The sequence below is a fragment of the Perca fluviatilis genome, chromosome 4 (genome assembly GCF_010015445.1).
Source record: "Perca fluviatilis chromosome 4, GENO_Pfluv_1.0, whole genome shotgun sequence".
NCBI classification, from domain to species: Eukaryota; Metazoa; Chordata; class Actinopteri; order Perciformes; family Percidae; genus Perca; species Perca fluviatilis.
The window spans coordinates 12,754,511-12,776,828 of NC_053115.1; the positions used below are offsets into that span (position 1 = coordinate 12,754,511).

Consider the following 22,318-nt stretch of genomic DNA (forward strand, 5'->3'; position numbering starts at 1 on the left):
CACAGTGACGAAGGGACGTACGCGTTCACGTTTCCGCGCGCCCAACAGCGAAGTGAGACATGAGCAAGACCAACACAGAACAGTGCGAAAAATTCAGCGAAAGCTAGTCCAGACAGAGCTTCCTCCTGACCCGAGCGCGTTTTGTGGAGGAAGTTGTCTCAAAGCGCCCCGACGTGCACGGAGAGGTGGTGATTTTTTTGCACAATTGCACCGAATTTGCACGACTGGGCGGCTGAAGTTTGAGTGATTGAGGACCTTCTCCGTTTTTGGTTTCGGGAGCAGCACGTCGTGCCACACGGGGAGGAGAGGAGAGAGGGCAGAAGTTTCCGCTGGCTTGTTTTGTCGCTGCGCGGCTGGTAAATCCGCAGGAATGTCGCAGAAGGAGAGACCCACTTTCTACAGACAGGAGCTCAACAAAACCGTGTGGGAGGTCCCGGAGCGGTACCAGAACTTGTCTCCCGTCGGCTCCGGTGCTTACGGATCCGTATGGTAAGCAGTTGTTGCAGAGCACTATCGAGAGCACACATCACTATTGCACAACGGCCAAACGGGTTCCCACCACCTACAGAGGCCCGTCAGAGTTGCCTCTCCACGGGCTGCTTATCAGTCTGTAAAGGGTGCCAGTGGAAGAAAGGGGAAAATATCAGTTATGCCGTTTGTTTACATTTTCATACTACTGTTATGAACGTCGTGCACGCTTCAGAGTGCCTGTAGCATTTATCCGGCGGGTGGGGATTATATTTGTTGTGCACATTTTTGCTTTGCTGTCTTGTCCTGTAAACACCTGTATGTAGCGTTAATTTCCAGTAAGCACACTGACGTCTGCAGGATCAAGTTGTACTAGATCCCCAGTGTTAAACATGCCGACGGACTGCTTTTTAATCGTTTATCAGATCTTCTGAAGAAGGCTGAAAATTGCTGTCCATGCACCAAGCGAAATAATCGCCTTCCACTACAATACTATTGTCGTCCTGTACGTACAACCTGGTACTTTACACATCCGCACATAGCACGCATTATGCATTTTCCAGTTGGGTGCAGCCTGCAGAGTACCAGAAGGTCACGTGGTTTTCAGAAAGTAGGCCCCCTCGTGCACAGTGAGTGCTTTCTACAGGAGCCCATCCGACGACGATGATGACTCTAGAATGATGTCATCCTTTCTCCCGTTGTGGTACACCCATGACTCACAGTCCCGAGGTTAGGTAGTGGCCTCAGCTGTGACGCCTTTTTGTCATCACAAAGTCATTGATGGCATCGTGCCGTAATTTTAACTTGTACTGTTGGTTTTGACCCTACTTCCACACCTTCAACTGTTGAGTATGTGTGGGTTTTGCAGTTATTAGTGGTGAATGAAGGGTGTACTATGACTTTATACTGGGCATACATCTGCCAATGCACATGTAAGGCAAGAATGTATACAGCCTCTTACTTCATTATAGAATTGTAAGACTAATTACTGTGATTTGTATTAATAACCTGCACTGCTGTAAGTGAAAATAGTGTGGTTTACCTTACCTTGGTGCTCCACAGTTTGTGCAAAAAAGTAGGGGTGGGGGAAATAATCGATTCACATTAGAATCACGAATCTTTCCCTGTACAATTCTGTATCGATACACAAATGCCAAAAATCGAGTTTGTTGTTAATAAAGATATGTTAACTGAACAGAAAAAGCAAAACTCAGCCCAAGAGCACACAGTGCAGTATGGAAAATAGTAGAGATGTTCCGATACTGCCTATAACGCTAATATCGGTATCGGAAAGTATTGGAGTTTATGCACCGATCCGATACTGCGTAATAAAGCCCTGAAGAAAATCTACGTTAAAGTAGTTTATTTATGTTCTTTTTCCGTTATAACTGACTGTCAAACTGGATAATAAAAGAAAGTTCTGTGGCATTCATTGTTTGTGTTTGTTAATGTTTCACAAAGAGTTTAACCTGAGCCAGATTGACAAAAAAGATATAAATCATATCCATACAGGGATAGTAGTATACAGTTGTTAAAATATATGACACATTGGTATCGGATCGGTACTCGGTATCGGCCGATACGCAAGTTCAGGTATCGGAATCGGTATCGGGAAGCAAAAAATGGTATCGGGCCATTTCTAGAAAATAGTTAGATTTTTAGAATCCTGCAAGGGATGACAGTCAGAATCATGAGCCCAACTGCTCCTCACCTGTTCAATTTGACCTAGAAGAGAAGGGTCATACTGTTAGACCCTTCCTTCTACTTTCAGTGTAAGCTGGGACAACCACCTGATGAAGAAAAAAGAGAAACATTTGGTGTCTGTATTATCTTAAAAAATCTAAATTTATGGGTGATGTCACAGAGATCATGTCCATTTTATCCCCAATGTTGGTCCGTAAATCACATTTAATTTTATTCTCATACAGACAAAAGACTGTAGCATGATTTCAAGTTAATACGAGTAACTTTTTAAAATAAATTAAAAAAGCTGCTTCTGGCTAGGAAGTGACCTTCATCGTGACCAGTTAGCTTAACTGCCTAACCGAATCGTAGGATTCTCAAAGATTCCCACCCATACAAAAAAGACCAATTGTCTCATTCTTTCTGTCACTGCTACTTGGAAGTAGTCATCGAGGAAATTCCTGTGTTTTACTCGGTATTTGATGGAGTTGTCAACCTATCCTATCCATCCCCAAACATCATATGATCACAAAGCCTTTTAGAATACAATAATTACTATACATTTTGCATGCACAGTGGTCCAAACAGCAGGGTGTTATTAAAACCCTTCAGAAGGTATCTGAAATGTATAAATAACCTCACAGCACCTACTCCAGCATGTCCCTTCTGTTGGGTCAACTGGACTTTGTTGTTGCTGCCATGACGTTCCTTGGGCTCTCGGCTGGAATTAGTACCCAACTTTTAAATATGGAAAGCATACATTTGTGGGGGTTTCAATTATTTTCCTCATCAACCTATCACTCAGATACAAGATACAAGACTTCTGACAAGAAAAACACTAATACTTTCTCCTCATTTCTGACCTTTTGTTCTGTTTTCTAAATGCCAAATTTTGGAGGCAATCCAGGTTGACTGTGGATAGAAAGCGTTTACAGAGAATGCCACTGGCTGGGATTACAGTATGGACTGTGCGCTGAGTGCTTTGTGTTGTTCAGTCTAGGTTTCTCAGCTGAAAAGAAACGAATTTATGCATATTAAATCAATTTCTCAGTTTAAGCTTAGGGCAAGAAATTGAATCATGGCTACATTAGTATTTTAGGGTTTGATGAAATCATAACAATAATTCCCCAGCCTTTAACACATAGCATAAACTATGCACAGACTAGTAAAACATTTGTTGCTGAACATTATGTGTGTGTGTGTGTGTGTGTGTGTGTATATATATATATATATATATATATATGTGTGTGTGTGTGTGTGTGTGTGTGTGTGTGTGTGTGTGTGTGTGTGTGTGTGTGTGTGTGTGTGTGTGTGTGTGTGTGTATATATGTATGTATGTATGTATGTATGTATGTATGTATGTATGTATGTATGTATGTATGTATGTATGTATGTATGTATATATGTATATATATATATATGTATATATATATATATATATATATATATATATATATATATATATATATATTATTTATTATTGTGACTTTGTCTTATTCATTTTCCCAGAGTTAGATAAGTCTATACATACCCTTCTCATCTCCGTGCGTATATAGAATCTGTTCGACGCTATCGCCGCTAGCCCTCGCATACGGCCCAGATCCTGGGGGTAACGGTTTGCTCTGACGCCTACTGCCCCCAAAAAGTGATAAAATAACACCATTCCTTCCTATTTATAGCTTGTGATTTGTATAGTACGTGCCGCGTGTACAAATAACAAGATCATATAAAAACGCCGCCTTCTAATCACACGATAATACTGGGAACTATATTCTCAGAAAGACGAAGCACTGCTACTTCTGCTACTGCTTGCAGCACCTGAGAAGCCCCGTGGTGAGGAGCAGAGAGTAGCAGAGCTTTGCTTTTCTGAAAATATAGTGATGTTGTTATTTGTACATGCTGTGACTATACAAATCACAACATGTAAATAGGAAAATGCTGGCGTTATTTTGTCACTTATTTGGAGCAGTAGGCTAGTTGGGCTAAGCGAGGATAGCGGTGGGGACGTCAGACAGTTACGACATACATGGAGATAAGGGTGGACTTATCTAACTCTGGGGGATACGGTGAATAAGACAAAGTCCCAATAAGTTGGCGTGTTCCTTTTAAAATATATTTAGGTCAAATGTAATTTCCTTCTTTTGTTATATTTGCCAGCTTTCACAGGTGTGTTTATTGCATTATGTCCAATAACAGCCTTGTTACTTTGTCTTTACAGACAATATACAGCATTAGGTATTTTGCTGATTAAGAAAAGATTGTATGATGAAGCTAATGTGTTGAGAAGGTGCTGACGCACTTGGTTTTAACCTTAGGGAAATGTGCACTGACTTGTCAGCTCTCCAAACAAAAAGAAGGCTTAAGTTTAAAACCAGCAATTTGACATGACTTTAGCTCCAGCATTTAGTCATGTGAGTTGCATGACTGAATGCATTGGTGATGTCAGAAGAGTAAAACCATTAATTTTGGTACAAAATTACGGATAAGGCTTTAGATCAGGCTCAAAACGTCTTTGGCATGCAGACATCATGGGTGCTGAGATGCGTAAAAGACACATCGTTTTGCAATTAAATTGAGTAAATTCCACTTTTTCAGCCTGTAAACTGAACAACTGTATTTCTTTGTGCTTTAACAGTAAACTGGATGACTTGGGCAATAGACATTTTAAAATTAAAAAATGACTTTCATTATGATTGAGGCCTCAAATTGATTGAAATGATTGCATTTCTCCATAAAATCTTTTTTAATATAGCAGACCAGATCGGAAAATGATGAGGTTCCCTATGATTTAATTAAAGATGGATTATGTAAATACTGACATTATTGCTACTGCCCTGTAAACATCTTATCCATTTTATGTTACTTTCACTAAGGCCATAATCACAGTATGTGTGGTTCTTTAAACAGAGCCAGATTAATGATCATTATGCTTGCCATGTGTACATTGATAAAAAGGTCCGCATTAAAACCCATTTGCCTTTAGTATTGTGTGAGTGGAACGGGTGAAATCAAGCTATATCAGAAGCATAAGTGTGCCTTAGGTCACTGTGTGCATAACAAAACGTTTACTGTTAAAGATTAAAGTGCATCGTGATAGTGAGCTCTGATTACATGTCCCCTAGCTACAGGAAAGCTAGATGACGACAGGGAACGTGGAACTGATTACTGCTTGACATCTAAAAACTCATTAAAAACTCGTTCCCCTTCTCCCCACTTATGTTGCTTTTGAGTCCACAATGTTCTTTCCGACTGTCATCTCACACTTGTTAGTTCCTGTCATAACCATAAACAGATTAAAAAACAAGTCTTAATAACTACAGGCCCGTATACCTGCTTTCCCTGATGACTGAGCGCATTTGTATGGACGGATTTAATTTTATTTCTCTTCGCAATTTATAATCAAGTTGGCTTTAAAAAGCGAGCACAGCACAGATATGTGTATCTATGCTCAAATGTTTTTTAATTCAGTCATGAACAACTTGAAATATGTGCTGAAGGAATAATAATTTGGTTATATTTTCTCCCTGTAGTGCTGGTCTTCAACATTTTTGTCAGTATATGCTTCCAATATGGTGCTGACTTTGACATCAGATTTTATGCTGATAGTATCAATAATTTGTATACAGAGGTTTTAAAAAAAGAAGGTATAGAGCATGTTGTAGTGTTAACATGTACAGTATATGCTTGTGCCAGCCATGTTCATCAGCAAGAATACATCCACATGTCAGACTCTGATAAGCAATCTTATATATACATGCGTATATGTGCAGTTTAGACAAGGTAGAGAAAAATGTCATGAATGCACCAGTTAATTTAAGCTGCACAACAAATGCATCGCTGTTCTGGTGACTCTGGTGTAGAAGTTTATGCTCCAAGAGTGGGGCATTATGTGATAGCTTTTATCCTTTGGTCTCTTTAATCTCTTGTGAACCTAATTTTTCAAGTGAGGTGATGGCAAGAGGAAGGACATGACACTAACTACAGACATCTCCGCTAGTCATTTCAAGTACACATTTGCCTGTCTGCTCACTCGGTCTGTCATTTAGTCAACATACTGCTGACGATCACTCCTTCCCCGTGCTCCCGGTCTCATAACTCTGCTCCTTTTACAGCCCACATTTTTATGGCCATTTATTATTGCACTTCCATTTATTACAGACTAATTGGATAGTGTATGTTTAGACCCATCTTGTTTGTCCTGCAGATTAGCAGCAGTTTTTAAAGTGTGTGTGTGTGTTGTGCGTGTAGCGTGTAGCTTTGGTATACTCTGTGTTTACTGACTATGGGTTTTCCCTCCCCAAGTGACACATATACCAGTTGTTCTGCAAGCCTGGAACATAGGGTGCAGTGGGTGTGGGAGATTATCTCCAACTTACTGGAAAAACACACTGCTTATCTTACTGTTCTTATTATGAATGTGCAGCACTAAGGGCCATAACTTAACTGTGCACCAACGCAGATTTGATTTAATGCAACTATTGGTCGCATTGTACACTGAAACACAGGTGCATATGCTAAATTCCCAGTCATGTGCGGTCGATAGGTCGACAGCTCAAATCTCTCAATTAGTTTGTGCAATATGTCCAGAGGAAATGACTCTGATCTCTTCCCTTAACACAGTGTTGTTGACATGGCCTTGAACTGAAAGGCCACAGTGCAGCGGAGACTGGGTCTGTAGTTCAGGTAGTTTAAGTAGCTTGCACCAATATGTGAACAAGTTTTAACCACTCCCTGCAGGTCCTCTGGATTTATTTTGTGTATCCGGTAGTTTGCAAAAACTGTTTGATGAAAAACCCTCATTTACATTTTTCACCCCCCACGTGCTTAGACCACAAGCAGAGGAAACAAAACTTTTCGGCACAAACTGAGCACAGATTTGTTTCGTCTTGATTTTGCAATCATCCATTTGTGATGCAAGTGATTGACCTGGAAGGAATGTGGTTTATTGTACTGTGAGTGGGTTGTGTTCCCTTACCGATGCAGGAAATGCAGCAGTGTCACGATTCCTTGGGGAGGCAAGGCCCATCTGTCTCTCTTTCCACCACTCTCAAAATGTCTGTCTGTCTGTGGACAATTAATGTTCAATCAATCCTATATCCTGGCAAATAAATGGTTACTATCCTTAGAATATATTGTACTGTTTTTAGTAACCGGGCTTGCTTAACATGGCTTGCTAATGTTACAGCAATAGAAACCGAGCACTTTCAGTCTTAGCTTTTATTCAATTCAATTCAATTTCATTTATAGTATCAAATCCTAACAAGAGTTATCTCAGGACACTTTACAGATAAACTAGGTTTAGACCACACTCTATAATTTTCAAAGACCTAACAATTCCAGTAATTATGCTACACTTCCTTTGACTCTTTTTGCCACACCTGTTATTTTTCTTTTTTTTCCTTTCACTCTGCCTCCACATTGGCAATTATGTATTCAGTTAGATTAGTATCATTACAATAAAATGAATAAAGTAATTATAAAAGGATGAATGATAACTAAAGCAAACACAGCCATGCACACTCAACATGGACCTTTCCATCAGAAGGGGAGGTGCTGATTTTAAGTTAACTTAGACATACAGTAACTTAGTTAACATATATTAGAATTGACTGTTGCATTTGCACCGTTGACAGTTATTTAGTTTGTTTGTTTCTGTTCCATGAAATATTTTGTAATACCTCAATTGTTACGTTCTTGTTATAGAAACACATTCTTATAAGATTAAGACATACGTTAATGATCCTGCATGGGGAAATTACATTTTTCTCTCTGTTAGTTATTAGGTTATTACACACAGGGCCAAAATACACACACATGCCCAGGACATATACATGCAGTAATGGAAAGATGTCTGAGTGAGGGGGCTGTTGACAGTTGACAGTGCCCAGTAGGTGAACTGGCACCTCTCCAGCCACCACTCCGCAGTCTGTAGTTGGTCCTCACAGGGACTTGAACCTGCAACCTTCTGGTTCCCAAGCCAAGCCACCCCCAAGTAAATAACGTATAATGTATATAATTTAGTATAATATATGAAGTATAATGATGTTTTGATTGATTGGTTCTACAAACACACTTGTTGTAGCCAGCAGTTAATGTCGTGTTTACAAAGAGTTAAGAATAATACATGATCAAATGGAGCTGTAATAATGGCCAGTGTCAAGTGGGCCCTGGGCATCATGTGTTAAGCCAAACTGTTTAGGTTACATTTATGGTACCAATCCCCTGGAAGATGTAAACAAGATTATTCACTGACAAACATGTTCTCAATTCATTATCTTTCCAGTAAACCAAATGTGGGTTTTAACACTCTTGTGTTGTCCGCAATGCAGCTTATATTTGACAACATGTTCAGTCATGTTCCCCCATACAGCCTTCGGCTGCCGAGTACAATAAGAAGCAAAACCTGACCAAGGTGTTCTGCAATTATTTGCTTTGTTTACTCGGTTAAGGCAACCTACGCAGTCCAGTAGTGAAACATCTCATCCTCTGTTAAATGAAGGGAAATGTTTTAGGTTTTGATTGGGCAATTATTAGCCTGATGTAATTTGTTTTTACAATCTGTGTACTCTTTCAGTTCGGTGTATGACGTGAAGACAGGCCTGAAGATAGCAGTTAAGAAGTTGTCCAGACCCTTCCAGTCCATCATCCACGCAAAGAGAACCTACAGAGAGCTGCGGCTGCTCAAACACATGAAGCACGAGAATGTAAGTCGCCTGCAACCGTCTCACCCTCACCTCCACCGCCTGGCCTTAACTCTCTGGCCAGGGCTTGGCTCGTGTGTGTGTGTGTGTGCGTGCGTGTGTGCGTGCTTGCGTGCGTGCTTGCGCGTGTGTCCACAGTATGCATTGTTCTGTAGATATGCCCTTAAGCAAGGATTGCATATGTGTGTACGTGAGGTTTGCACAGCGAGTGCTAACGTGCAGAAACAGGCACTGTTCACCACTGGTTACATTGTCATGCTGTCTGTATCCTTGTTGATTTGTAGCTTATAATGATTGCTTCAGTTCATTTAGATCTGCCCTCAGGACTGTAGCTATGTGTGTGGAGACCCACGTGAATTAGGAGTTGATAGGGAGCTAAAACTGGAAACCACAACTGAGAAACACCTGTAATGGCAGAGCTCAAGCTGTTCAGCTCAAGATTTTGTAACATTTTTGCAAGGGAGTGTCAGAAAGGTTCCAGTTTCTGTTCACATAGACTTCTTATGTGAAGAAGGAACACAACTCCATTTGAAGGCACTGTAATGTGATCTACACATGGTATACACATACGGCGTGCTTGCCAGGCATAAAAACAGTATAGGCGGATTTATGAAATGGCAACAACTTTTTAGTTTTATGTGTGACAGCTAGGGTTGGGTACCGAAACTCGGTGCCCATAGGGAACCGGTGCCGACGTAAACGGTAGTAACGAGACCGAATAAGAACGAAAGTTTCGGTGCCTCATTTCGGTGCTTGACTTTACACTACAACTGACAGCATGTAACGTTAGCCTACCTTTAGCTAGCAGCGGGATTAAACACCGGTAAAATGCTGACAGCTAACGTTAAACAGTGTAAAGTGTGACTGTATTTCACTGTGGAGGACTTCAACAGCGGGATTTAACAGTCTGCTCTGCAGCGCAGCAGCTGCCGTTGTCGGAATTCATAGATATACAGTATGTTTATATGGTCGGAATTAAACACAGACGGTGCGTTCACTTGCAGCTGCCGTCGTCGGAATTAAACAACACAGACGGTGCGTTCACTTGCAGCTGCCATTGTCGGAATTAAACAACACAGATGGTGCATTCACTTAAAACAGGTAGCCTCGTGGTGCATTCACAGTAATTGTAAAATACCCTTTTCCCATCTGGGGTTCAACAGCAATATACTGGTGAAATAAGTTATTGTTATTGTTATAGTTATTACATTATTATTAAATCTTTAATTTTGACCATGGCCTTAGCAATAAACAAGTCACTGACTGTTGTTTTTTCTTCTTTTTTGAAAAGTACCAGTTCAGGCACCGTTTAGGCACCGGCACCGTTTTAAAAGTATCGATTTAGCACCGGAATCGAAAAAAACCCAAACGATACCCAAACCTAGTGACAGCATAAACGCACACAAGCACACTGGCTGCAAGCAAGGGGGACTGTGGTCAGTGTGATGTCCTGTAAGTGATGCAAAGCATGTTGTGCTCCGCTGCTTAGTGAGCCGTGAGTCGCCAAACCAGTTTACAGCTGCAGTACCATCGCATTCTGTGGTGTCTGTTCCTGTCATCTCATTTTGACGATGCAGCAATTTTGGCTCATGCCTTTTTACTTTAATACTTTAGGGCAGTGACTTTACTTCCCTTCCTGCAATCTCTGCTTGTGTTTTGGTTTTCTGTGTTTATGTGTAGGTAGGTACCACACTTGCAGACACTTTCCCACACACAAAAGACAAACACAGCTCCTACTTCCTGTGTGCTGTTGGTGCATCCATCTAACACGTTGACCAAATAGTGTGGATCCTCTTGTGTTATGTAACCGCAGTGGTTACGATATCTCAGGCTGAAGTGCAGGTGATGGGCTTCACAGGTCCACTGGTGAATGGTATGAGTGTGTTAGTAAGACTAGACGTTTCTGTTGGTGCTGTGCTCTTTGTAGGGGAAAAGTGGGGAATTTTACATTGTAAAGAGTTGACTCAATAGTTTTCTGTTGGCCATTGTAATGGGTAGAAATAGCTTGTTGAGAGCTCACTGATGAGTGACAGGGTGGACTGGTGCTTTCTCCAGTATCGTCAACAGTTTTAGATGACACGCGCACACAGAGGAAAAAAGAAACTGCAGCTCGAAAAAGTCTCAACAGCAGTTTAAGACCAACAGTACAGCAGATCCCATGGTGAAATGAAAGCCCATTTCATGCAATTTATTATAATTTTATATGAACATTATTTTGCATCGCTTTCACACATTTATTTTCCTGGATCCTGTTTTATTTCCTTGCTACACAATAGCTTGGACTCTCTTGTTAAGCAGTTTAGGAATTAGTGTTGAATGTTGCATTGGCACTACTGGTAAAATACCTCAGGCATTCATTTGGTTTTACATGGGTTTACTAGTCTAAGATTATTTAGGATTATACAGAATCAGTGCCTATATTACTGTGCCAAATACAAAATGTTGATCAATGATGTATACACATGTCAGTAAAAAAAAGTGACCTGCACAACATATTCAAAATAAAATACATTTTGATGTGAATGTGGTGGTCCAGACATCTAATTTAAAAGGTTATATTGCTGTTTGTGATCATTAATGAGCATGTTATTACCAGGTTCTGTTTCATCATAACAGGGTAGATTGCATAAAGCTGTGCTTTTTGTTCTTAAATCATCAAAGCATTGTAATACCTACCTACCTATGCTTTACACAGAGGGATTCTGTGTTGTGCTCACGCTGTTGCCAGGAGACTCCCTGGGTTTCGATTTTGGAAAGCCTGTGTGGACCAATCAGCTGTTTGTTGTGGCTCCGGCCCACCAATCAGCTGTGGTTTTGTGCCCTGTGTGGGTGGGCTGCTCTTGTGTTATTACAGTGTGCTAGGATGCATGTGTACGCATTAATGTGTGCATATACTGTATATGTACTGTAATAGATACACATGTGATTATCCTCTAATGTGCTTCCTGTCTCTGTTCTCTTGATCTCTCTTTTTTGCTGTGTTGAAACCTAAAAATAGGTTTATGTGCACATAATATCAACGTCTATCATCCTTTGTCACTGTCACACATTCTTTTTGGTTTTCCTGTCACGCAGTCACAAACTCACTTATCCATTGTAGTAGAAAAGATCTTGCAAATGGCATGTTCACCAACTAAAAGGCATGTTTAACACATCTAATTAAAGCAATCTTAATGTTAATGAATGAAAACAAACAAAACGCACTAAACATTTCAAAGCTATTAGAAACAACTTGCTGTTGTTGGAACAAGCATGTCAAACCAATTAAATGTAACCCAATCCTATATGAGGCATTGCTTTTGTGCCTTTTTTAAGTGTGTTAAATGTATATTTTCCTTTGTTCACACTTAGACGCATCTTATAACACTGCTGGTGCCTGTCGTGACAGCGTGATGGACAATCTTCACAGGATAATGTTCGCTGCTTCCTCTGAAATAATATCTGTTGTGGTTGTTATCAGCCCCGTTTGTGTAACTAAACCACACAGTAACCAAAACAGAGTCGACGATAACCTAGTGTACGTCACTATACATAAAATCTAACATGAGTCCTTGTAACTGGAGTAGTGTAACAAGGCAAGACTTGCCTGCTTGTTTGACTTAATAAAATTAAACTTCAGATATTGCAGAACAGAATAATAACATACTGTACATATCATATCATATCATATCTCTGGAAATGGTAGAAATGTCATAGTTATTGTCAGTTTGTTGTCAAACATATTGTTGCATTAAAAGCATGCATGCTGATACTCCAATTTATCAAATGGTTGTTTATCAAACACTAAATGAAACCTGCCTTTTTGTTCATTTGAAATCTCTGTCACAAAAACATTTTTCTACAGCTGTTTTCTGACCTTTTGACCTCTCTTTTTTTGCCATCAGGTGATTGGTCTATTAGATGTTTTCACACCAGCAACAAGCTTAGAGGAGTTCAATGATGTGTAAGTCACATTTTTTTCTCATCCCTTTACTCCTGGCTTTTAGTTTTTCCTCTGCCTTTGTCTCTTTGGTGTTTGTGTCTTTCCCTGCCTCCCCTCTGTCTTAAGCTCTTTCTTTCCTCATTCTCACACAATGAAACCCTTCATATCAGCAGACCATTGCAAGATCAACACGATGGCAAAAGTAGAGTTACAAATGAATCATAACCTTGCAGCTCATAACTTCATGTGAGTCCAGCACGTGGCAGGTTTTACTAAGGTGATTGTTTTGGATGAACTTGTGCACCACAGCTAGTCTCCATGGTAACAGCCATCTGGCAGTCTCTGGGGTTACTGTGTGTGTGTGTGTGTGTGTGTGTGTGTGTGTGTGTGTGTGTGTGTGTGTGTGTGTGTGTGTGTGTGTGTTTTGTGTGTGTGTGTTGTCGTGTCTGTGTGTGTGTCTGTGTGTGTGTCTGTGTCTGCGTGTGCGTGTGTGCAGAATACTCAATCAGTGCCCTTGAATTCTCGGCATGGTGTGGTGTCATCGGAAGGTTGCACATTTGTGGAAATGTGAGATGAAGCTACACACAATAGACACCCAGCACTGAAGTTGCAGCATAAAGATGTGACACTTCTCTTTCACGTGACCAGTAGAATAAAAAAGACAAGCGCAACTGTGAAACCTCATCTTTCCATCGCACTGCAAGAGCAGTAGATGCATTAACATGTTCACAGGCCAGCCAACAACTGGTCTCTTGCATAATGAGGTCAGATGTACAATGCAATAACTTCACATGCACTTTTATTATATTTGGCCTTCTTCAGCTGATCTGTTGGCTGTATAAATATTTCACTATCAAAAAAAGATAAGTGAAACAGTCACACATTTTCCGTTGCCAACTCTTCATATCAGTCCCCCATCCTTTCTTAAAGTGTATGAATTATGCATGAACCACTGGCTTTTCTTCAATTTTTGGCAAAGTTACACAGAATAGTAAACAACTTGTAAATAAAGTCGGTGTTTCATATGTCTTTGTTGTAGAAAGTAAAGTGATTTTAACAGCATTTTTTTCACAATAAAGTTACAAAGCACTTCATCAGCTATGACAACACAATAAGCAATGATGGTATGAAAACCAATGAAAATGAATTAAAGAAAGCTGAGGAAGATACCAAAAAAAGAAAGGTGCAGAAGACTAAGACAGATGTGCAGACATTTAGAGATCACATCTCACCGGCTGTGCTGTATGATTTGCAGGTACTTGGTGACCCACCTAATGGGTGCAGACCTCAACAACATCGTTAAGTGTCAAAAGCTGACTGATGACCACGTCCAGTTCCTCATCTACCAGATTCTCAGAGGCTTAAAGGTCAGTGAAGCTCCCAGCGTAACACAAGAACTCCGCTCAACGAATTCTCCATTATAGATTTAAAATGTAGCACAAAAAGTAGTACGAAAATGGTTGGCAGAACAGTAGTATGGTAACTGTAGCTGCGACATGTGGTTACACACATACACAAACAGTAAACTATGATTTAGGTACAAAAATAGCAAATTAAATACGCTGTCAGTGGTGCTGTGTTCAAATTGAGTGTAATATACGCTTAACCATCATTATTATTGTTCTTTCCCCCACAGTACATCCATTCTGCAGATATCATCCACAGAGTAAGTTATGATGATATGTTTAATGTCCTTTTTATACACTTTAGTTATGAAGTCTGATAGATTCTCTTACATGGCTTAACGTCCTGAAGTTACAAAGGCCAAAACAATGAATGCCACATCAGCTGCCCTATATGGTGTTGGGTTAAACCGGGAAAGGCGGTTAGCAGGATACCTGTGATTTGCTTCTGTATCCTGTCTTGACTTTTCCTTCGTGCCCCTCTTTTCTCCCCAGGACTTGAAGCCCAGTAATTTGGCTGTGAATGAAGACTGTGAGCTCAAGGTGAGAAATGGTCATCTTGAAACAAAGTTCACCGTATAGGATTTAGCTGATCATGGGGAGTTCATCAAACAACTTTGTCCCTCAGATCCTGGATTTTGGTTTGGCACGGCACACAGATGATGAGATGACGGGCTACGTAGCCACCCGGTGGTACCGAGCCCCAGAGATCATGCTCAACTGGATGCACTACAACATGACAGGTACACAGAGATTTAATCATAATGCTTTGGGCCACAACTGAATGTAAGCAGCCTGCAGTCCAGTGGGGCTGATGGCTTGCACAAATCTCTCTTTTTTTTTTTTCTCCAGAGAGAAAAGTCAGGAAGCAGACAGTAAAGCCTAACTTTACTTTTAATGATATCAAACAAAGAGAAATGTTCTCACCTCTTCTTAAAATGGTTATAAATCGATACTAGAGTAGCTACGTCCTTGTTTACTGCTGCAATTAATGAAATGCAAAGCAGGAGGAAAGAGCATCTGTCTCCGAAAAAGTCATCTGTTGAGTGTTTGATGGTTATTTATTAGTGATTTAGAACGTAATCACTGTGAAATGTGACCATATGTTAGGCTGAGCAGTGTATCATGCTTGAAGAAAAAAATTGGTCAGTCTCTGTTTGTAGTTTGATTGTGGTTTGCACTTTAAAAAATAAGACAAAAAAAGGTTATATTGCTGTTTGTGATCATTAATGAGCATGTTATTACCAGGTTCTGTTTCATCATAACAGGGTAGATTGCATAAAGCTGTACTTTTTGTTCTTAAATCATCAAAGCACTGTAATACCAAAAAAAATAGTAATTGGTGAATTACTATTTGTAACTATTTGTAAAATGGTAATTTTTTTTTTCTATTTTTATGTTTTATTTGAGAAAACTAAAGTAGCTCAGTTAGAAGGTCACACACAGCTTCAATAAGTTCACGCCGCAGTAATTAGGTCTGAAGAGGTTAGTTATACAGGAGAGAAGCCATTTGAGTTTGTGGCAAAACCTTTCACCATGCTCGTTTTTCATTTTGTGACTTTCGACTGAATAAAAGACCTTTTTTTTTCTCATATTTCGTCATTGAAGTTTTCTTTAAAATAGTGTTAAAATCTTGTCTCGTCTCGATCTCGTGAACCCAATATCTTGTATTGTCTTGTAACGGCTGAGTGTCTCGTCACACCCATAGTAACATGACGTGCAAATTTCACACAATTGAAATAGCTTGTATTGAAATAGCTTGCTGACATCTCTGTTTAGGGGTTATCATAATTCACAAATTAAATAATGAAAAGAAAGTTTTTGTTGTCTGCACTATACATTGCTATTTATAGGGGGAAAAAACATACTTTCCCCAGGTATATGTAGCTGTTTCTTCTGAAGCGTCGCTTGTTAAGACTTTGTTACACAAATGATGAGGCCGATTTATAGAAAAACTAGCTTTTCTATTTTTTTAAGGTGCAACACCAGCCAAAGCAGTTGTCTTGCATGACTTTGTGGTGTTGGTATAAATGGTAAATAGATGAATTGCCTTTTCAGTTGTATGACACTGATGACAGATAATGTTTTTGCTCCACTTTATAATTTTTTAGAATATGATACATCCAGATAGAAAGTGTAGCATTTTGCACTAAATGTAAATGCAAAGATCTTTGCATAAAACAAAGGAGTTCGGCTCCATTTTGTGGTTTGGCAGCAGATGTACAGTACCATGGAAATTAACCAGATGTGATCAGACAGTGACAAAAACAGAAATGTCTGCTTAACAATGACAACACTGCATGTTAAAGAAATTCTGAAAAAAAGATCAATGCTGAATTTGTTGAATTCGCCACAAGTATTGAAGACCCTTGTATTGAACATTACAAATGATACAACTTATTGTTAAATCCACATATGAGTCCAATGGGAAGCCTCATTGGTCTGCATTAGGCTTTTGAAAAGTTTGAGCTTGGGGAAATGTAATGTAAGGGATGCTGAATTTTTTAAACGGACAAAGTTGTTTCATATTCTAAAGTATTCACTATGCTGCATGTTTTTCTTCATTACATGTAATAGTGGATATCTGGTCGGTGGGCTGCATCATGGCTGAACTACTTACTGGACAGACGCTCTTCCCTGGCACAGACCGTATCCTTCCACCGTTGGCATCACCATGCAAAATAAAATGGCTCCTTGGTAGTCAACCTGAACTGTAGGTCTTTGGTAAATCTGGAAGAGGTAGTGGATGGATGCATATGCTTCTTTTGTGTATATGTATTGTTCCCTGCATTTAAGGTTCTCACACTAGTTATTGCTTTGTTGCTAACACCACATTGTTTCATACACACACACACACACACACAAAATTGTATCTATACTCTACTTGCTGAGTATTGACTTTTGTGAGCTGCATGCCAGAATAGTCAAGGAAGCTTGTGTGCATGTGTGCGTGCATGCATGTTATGGGAGTTAAGAAGCCCCTGCAGTCTATGACTCAGCGCTGCCCACTGTTGTCTCCACTGCTTCTTCAAAATACAGTACACCTTCCTGTTTCCCTCCCACAAAGCTTCCCATGCACAGCAGCAGAACATAACAATGTTGAATACAAAAACACACCGGAAGACACTGTGTACACACACACACACACACACACACACACACACACACACACTTACTTAAATACAGATGTTGGCACACACTACTGAGATCATGGTGCTCTTTCAGATCAAAAGCACAGGCTTGCTTTTGCATATTATGTTTGTGATTCCTGCTGTGAATGTTCAATCAAGCCATTTTGTGTGCGTGTGCGTGTGCGCAGGAGCTTGATCCAAACACAATCAAGGAACAAAGTCACACGTATATTAATTCACTAAAGATTGCTGATATTCTCAAATTTAAATATCAAATCTGGTTTTGTTTGGTATAGTAGATCGCTTCAAACAGTTCAGGGACTTTAAAAATGTACTTTAGCCTGTTTGCTTATATTTTTGGTGTGTCTTGCTTGTCTAAGCAACAACGATTGGATTAATCAGATTAATGAATTAGCCCATCGTTTTTTTATTTATTTTTTTTAAAGCAAAAATGCATCGTCAGGTTTGTTTTTATTTTTACTTTTTATTTGTTGACATTTCATAGTTCAAATGCGGAAACTAATGATAATCGGCAGATCGAAAATGAAAATGATCATTAGTTGCAGCCCTACTTGCTTGCCTTTTTCCTTTTTTTTTTTCTTGCCTGGAAACTTGCAAAATTACCTAATCTTGCATGGCATGCAATAAAGAAAGAGCCTTAGTTTTGCCTGATAAAACAGAACAAGCTAACCCTTAGTAATAAATGATATAGTGGTTATGAGCTTGGGAGTTTTGGATTCTTGTTCTTTCTGTCTTTATTCAACTTCCAAATGTTGTAATCAGTAACTATCAATTATGCATCACAGTGTGTGACACAGTACACATATGAGTTGAGTTCATTTGAGTTGTTGACTATTTTTTAATTCTCTTACTTTTGATTGAATGAAAGACAATTTTCTTCACCAATGACAGCTGTGACTCTCACCCCTCTCTCCTTATCCAACACCCTCCGTCCCTCCTGTTTTCCTTCATGTGAGTGTGGTAGACATTGATCAGTTGAAGCTTATTATGATGCTCGTCGGAACTCCAGGGCCCGAGCTCTTGATGAAAATCTCTTCGGAGTCTGTGAGTGTCATGTACCATCCCGCCCAGTTCTGTTGGGCTGCCTGTGTTTGTGTTGCTTTGGCAACAGTAACAGTCTACTTTACTACTTTGTATTGCTACTAAAGCCGCACCTGTTTTGCCCTGAAATTGTGTTTTTTCTTAGTGGCTTCATTTGCCCTTTAGCACACCGCTTTGATTCCCACTTCTTTCTAGCATGTACTATGAGCCTCTAGTGCAGCGCAGGGTTACAGCGTCCATCAATCTCTGTAAATACCTGGATACTTCATTTTGGTTATAGTCAGCCGAGGATTGCTGTATATTGAAGCTCCGCAACGGTCTTCCTCCTCTTACATCTTCTTAATCCTCAACCTGCGTGTGTGTTCCCCCCCATTTTCACCCTCAATACACAACCTATCCTAACCACCCATGCTCTTTGACATGCTGACCTCCATGTTATGATGCCCCTTGACTCAGAAGCTATAGATATAAACCAGCTGCAGCAGATAATGCGCCTGACTGGGACGCCCCCAGCCTCTCTCATAAGCAGGATGCCCAGCCACGAGGTGAGACACGTGCCCTCCACCTTTCTACGAGCCCCTGCTCTTCCCCACCCCAGCTGGAATAATTTCATTGATTATGAAAATTAGGGCATGTTTGTGTAATGAGTGTGGTTTGGGTGGTTGTTAAAGTGCTTGAAGCATGCCTTACTGAAAGGATGTACATCAATAATAGTTTTTGCCCTAGGCAAAATTAGTACATCAATGTTAGGTATGTCAAGATTTTCCATTTTAAACTGTAGCACGTCAGTGTGCAACCTTTTGCAACTGTGCTGTCTTTTACAGTTTAGCTGTTTTGTTACAGGCGAGGAACTACATTAACTCACTTCCCCACATGCCCAAGAGGAACTTTGCTGATGTGTTTATTGGTGCCAACCCTCTTGGTAAGTTCCCTTGTTTCATCATACTATGGCTGACACTACTCCTGGCTCACTGAGTCCCTCTAGTGGTATCATAAAATCACTGTTTCTATTTTATTTTTGGTCAGGGTTATCCTCAATTACTATAAATTTGTGCAATTTAAATCATCCCCCATGAAAAATATTGACCACAGTTATGTAATAACCGTTTTAAACACCTATCAAGCAGTATTAGATTATAGATAAAAGTTTGGATGGATGTTTTTTTGCCTTGCCTCTTTGCCTTTCACATACTCATTGTTCTCTTGTTGCTGTGTTCAAGCGGTGGACTTGCTGGAGAAAATGCTGGTGCTGGACACAGACAAACGGATCACGGCATCTGAAGCTCTGGCCCACCCGTACTTTGCCCAGTACCACGATCCAGACGACGAGCCCGAAGCGGAGCCTTACGACCAGAGCTTTGAAAGCCGCGAGCTGGAAATTGAGGAATGGAAGAGTAAGTTGGCACATTGTTGATTTCCCCGGCTATATCCTGCTATAACTGCTGGGAAGAAAATAAGTAGATGCAAGTTGTGTATCCAATAGATTGCTTCAGAAGTCATTTGTAAATAACCTCTCACACTATATATCTTCTCTCAGGGTTAACCTATGAGGAGGTAGTAAGTTTCGAGCCGCCGTCGTTTGATGGAGATGAGATGGAATCCTGAGGAGGAGGCATCTTTTCTTCCATCTTTTTGTTTTCCAAAAAACACTCTTTAAGGACTATCAGTCTCTTGTGACTATCCACCACTTTCTAAACACACACACACACACACACACACCCATGACATTCAAGTGCCTGCCATCATTCATCTCCGGGCGACGTTGTTTAATCAGGGATAAGACTTGACATCCTGTTCCTTCTGTCCCCCACTTTGCTGTTTTTGTTACTCTGCATCCCAAGGCGCCAAGGTAGACTTTAAATTGTCCTTATATTTTTAGTGAGTTTCAAACTGCAGTGAGTCCTCCACACATTAAAATTAAATGTTATTTCAATCATCACATAAAACTGTTTAAATATGACAAACAGTATTTGTACATAAGTACTTCACTCAAACCAGTTACCGTATTTGTGTAATAGTCATTACTGGTGAGTCACGCCTCAGCCGACACCTTTGACAGTATGAATTTTCTTACTAGAGTTTAGCCTAAAATGACATATACAAAGATAGAGTATGTGATTTAATACAAGTATGTATAGGATAGGACAGAATATAAAATATTTACCTCTACAAATTCAAGGCTTCATATTTCGTATTGTTGGATTTGAAGGCTTACAGTGTCCCTTTTTTGCAAGAGACTCAGCTTATGTATCCATTTCACCTGCTGAACATTAGTTTCTACTATTTTCTCCATATCAATTATTCTTTTAGCACTTCCGTTCTGTTGTTTCAGAAGAATGTTACAGTCCCCATTATCACGATCTATACTTTTGCATGATAAAGCCAGATTTGGCTTATTTGTTTATTGAAATGTGATGTTTCCCACCATAACACCAACTGACAATGTACTTTAATCATTGCATTTATAAAAACACAGTTCTATTAATGTTTATTGAATGTTGGGGGCACCAGTCTGTCCTGTATTTATGATCTTTTGTTATGTTGTTTGTATATCAATGTAAAAGAGAATATTATTTGTCAGAATTTAAGGTTCTTTTTTATTATTTATGGAAAGCATACTGTATCAGAAACCAAATGTATCTTCAATAATCTCAAATGTCCGTTAAGCCGCAGTTACAGCTTGTGTGTCAGAGCCAACAATATTATTAAAATGTTGCGGACAACCATATAGTTTTAATCAGTTTGATCAACTGCTTATTTCTGGAGTTGTTTCAGTTCCTTTTTTCTTTAGTTTTAAGCCATTCTCAAGCATTTCTTTATTATTTAGGTACTGCCCTTCGAAAGTATCCTAATTCTTTTAATAAATTCAACAAAAAACATCTAAGCAAAAATATTTATTACAACTATGTCCACATTTTGTATTGACATACAAACCACTAAACAGTAATCTCCTAGTTCTGAAGTGTACTACAAACATTGAAAAAATGTTAGGAGTCAAATTACCTTGTGACATACAAGCTATAACCACGGTTCCTCTGGCTAATGTCAAATATCAGTGTCTTCACAATTTCATTTGCAACAGCTAGTTTTCATGTAGTGCTTTTTCTAATGTATTATTTTTTTCTTTTGGTGTTAAATCAAGATTGGATGTTATTCTGTGATTCTTTTAATATTGATTGTTGTTTTTTGCGTAATGCTAGAACTGTACTTGTCATTCATTTGAATAATTTAGCAGGGCACATGTTTATGGAAAAGAGTGTAAGTTTACTCACTGGATGCTGAAGGCAATGCTGAAGCTTCATTCTTTGTAGTTTTAAAACAACTGCATACATTAGATAGGATATTTAAATTTTTCCATATCCAAATGTCAGTAGTTAATTTGGTTATTGGTTATGCTTTCTTTGCCTGAGATGTGTTCATATCTTTTTACTATGTGCTTTTATCACATGTACCAAGACAGCACGCCACCTGTAAATACCACCATTAGAAAATAAAGGCTACTATTTTTCAAACCTGTAACAGTGTGTTATGAGTTTTGGATGTCAATATGCCACCACTGGGTGGCAGCACATCACAAGTAGAACAAAATATCTGTCAACATGAGTGATCAAACCTGAAGAGAGAGAAGTTGAAGCAAAACAAATAAATAGCTTATTTATCTAGATACAAATTTAAATAAAATAAATTAAATACTAGACACACAAGTTTGGGTACTATGCAGGTAACAATGTAGGCTACATACACGCTACACAGATGGTGGTGGAAGGGGCATCAGTAGGATCCCAATAGCAATTTTCGCTTGGGCTTCTTGAAGAGCCATGGGGCCTCTTAACCATAGACATAATATAGAGCTCTTAACGGCCATGGCAATCTGTGGACAAAATAACGGATATGAGAAAACTGTATATTAATGTGGCAAATGTTCTAATTTATTCGCCAAATGATAGC

The 22,318-nt window shown here is 39.5% G+C and overlaps 1 protein-coding gene across 2 annotated transcripts; it reads left to right on the plus strand.

The window, feature by feature from the left end:
• On the plus strand, positions 1 to 21,889 carry mapk14b (mitogen-activated protein kinase 14b). Of its 2 annotated transcripts, none has more exons than XM_039796939.1 (12): positions 1 to 489; positions 8,726 to 8,855; positions 12,737 to 12,795; positions 14,030 to 14,141; positions 14,411 to 14,440; positions 14,673 to 14,720; positions 14,806 to 14,920; positions 16,755 to 16,826; positions 18,294 to 18,373; positions 19,214 to 19,292; positions 19,591 to 19,764; positions 19,908 to 21,889. In XM_039796939.1, the coding sequence occupies exons 1-12, from the start codon at positions 371 to 373 to the stop codon at positions 19,973 to 19,975; spliced, it is 1,086 nt and encodes a 361-aa protein (XP_039652873.1). In that variant the 5' UTR covers positions 1 to 370; the 3' UTR covers positions 19,976 to 21,889. The 2 variants fall into 2 exon arrangements, with proteins under 2 accessions (XP_039652873.1, XP_039652872.1); XM_039796938.1 differs by lacking the exon at positions 18,294 to 18,373 and adding an exon at positions 18,836 to 18,915 and having other exon boundaries at positions 9 to 489.
• Positions 21,890 to 22,318: the final 429 nt, after the last annotated feature.

Bases quoted from the DNA above. Each gene is read 5' to 3' on its own strand.
- mapk14b (XM_039796939.1), top strand. From the start codon at position 371: ATGTCGCAGAAGGAGAGACCCACTTTCTACAGACAGGAGCTCAACAAA. The intron at 18,374-19,213 runs GTGAGTGTCATG...GTTTTGTTACAG, and splicing joins TGAAAATCTCTTCGGAGTCT to GCGAGGAACTACATTAACTC. The intron at 19,765-19,907 runs GTAAGTTGGCAC...ATCTTCTCTCAG, and splicing joins GGAAATTGAGGAATGGAAGA to GGTTAACCTATGAGGAGGTA.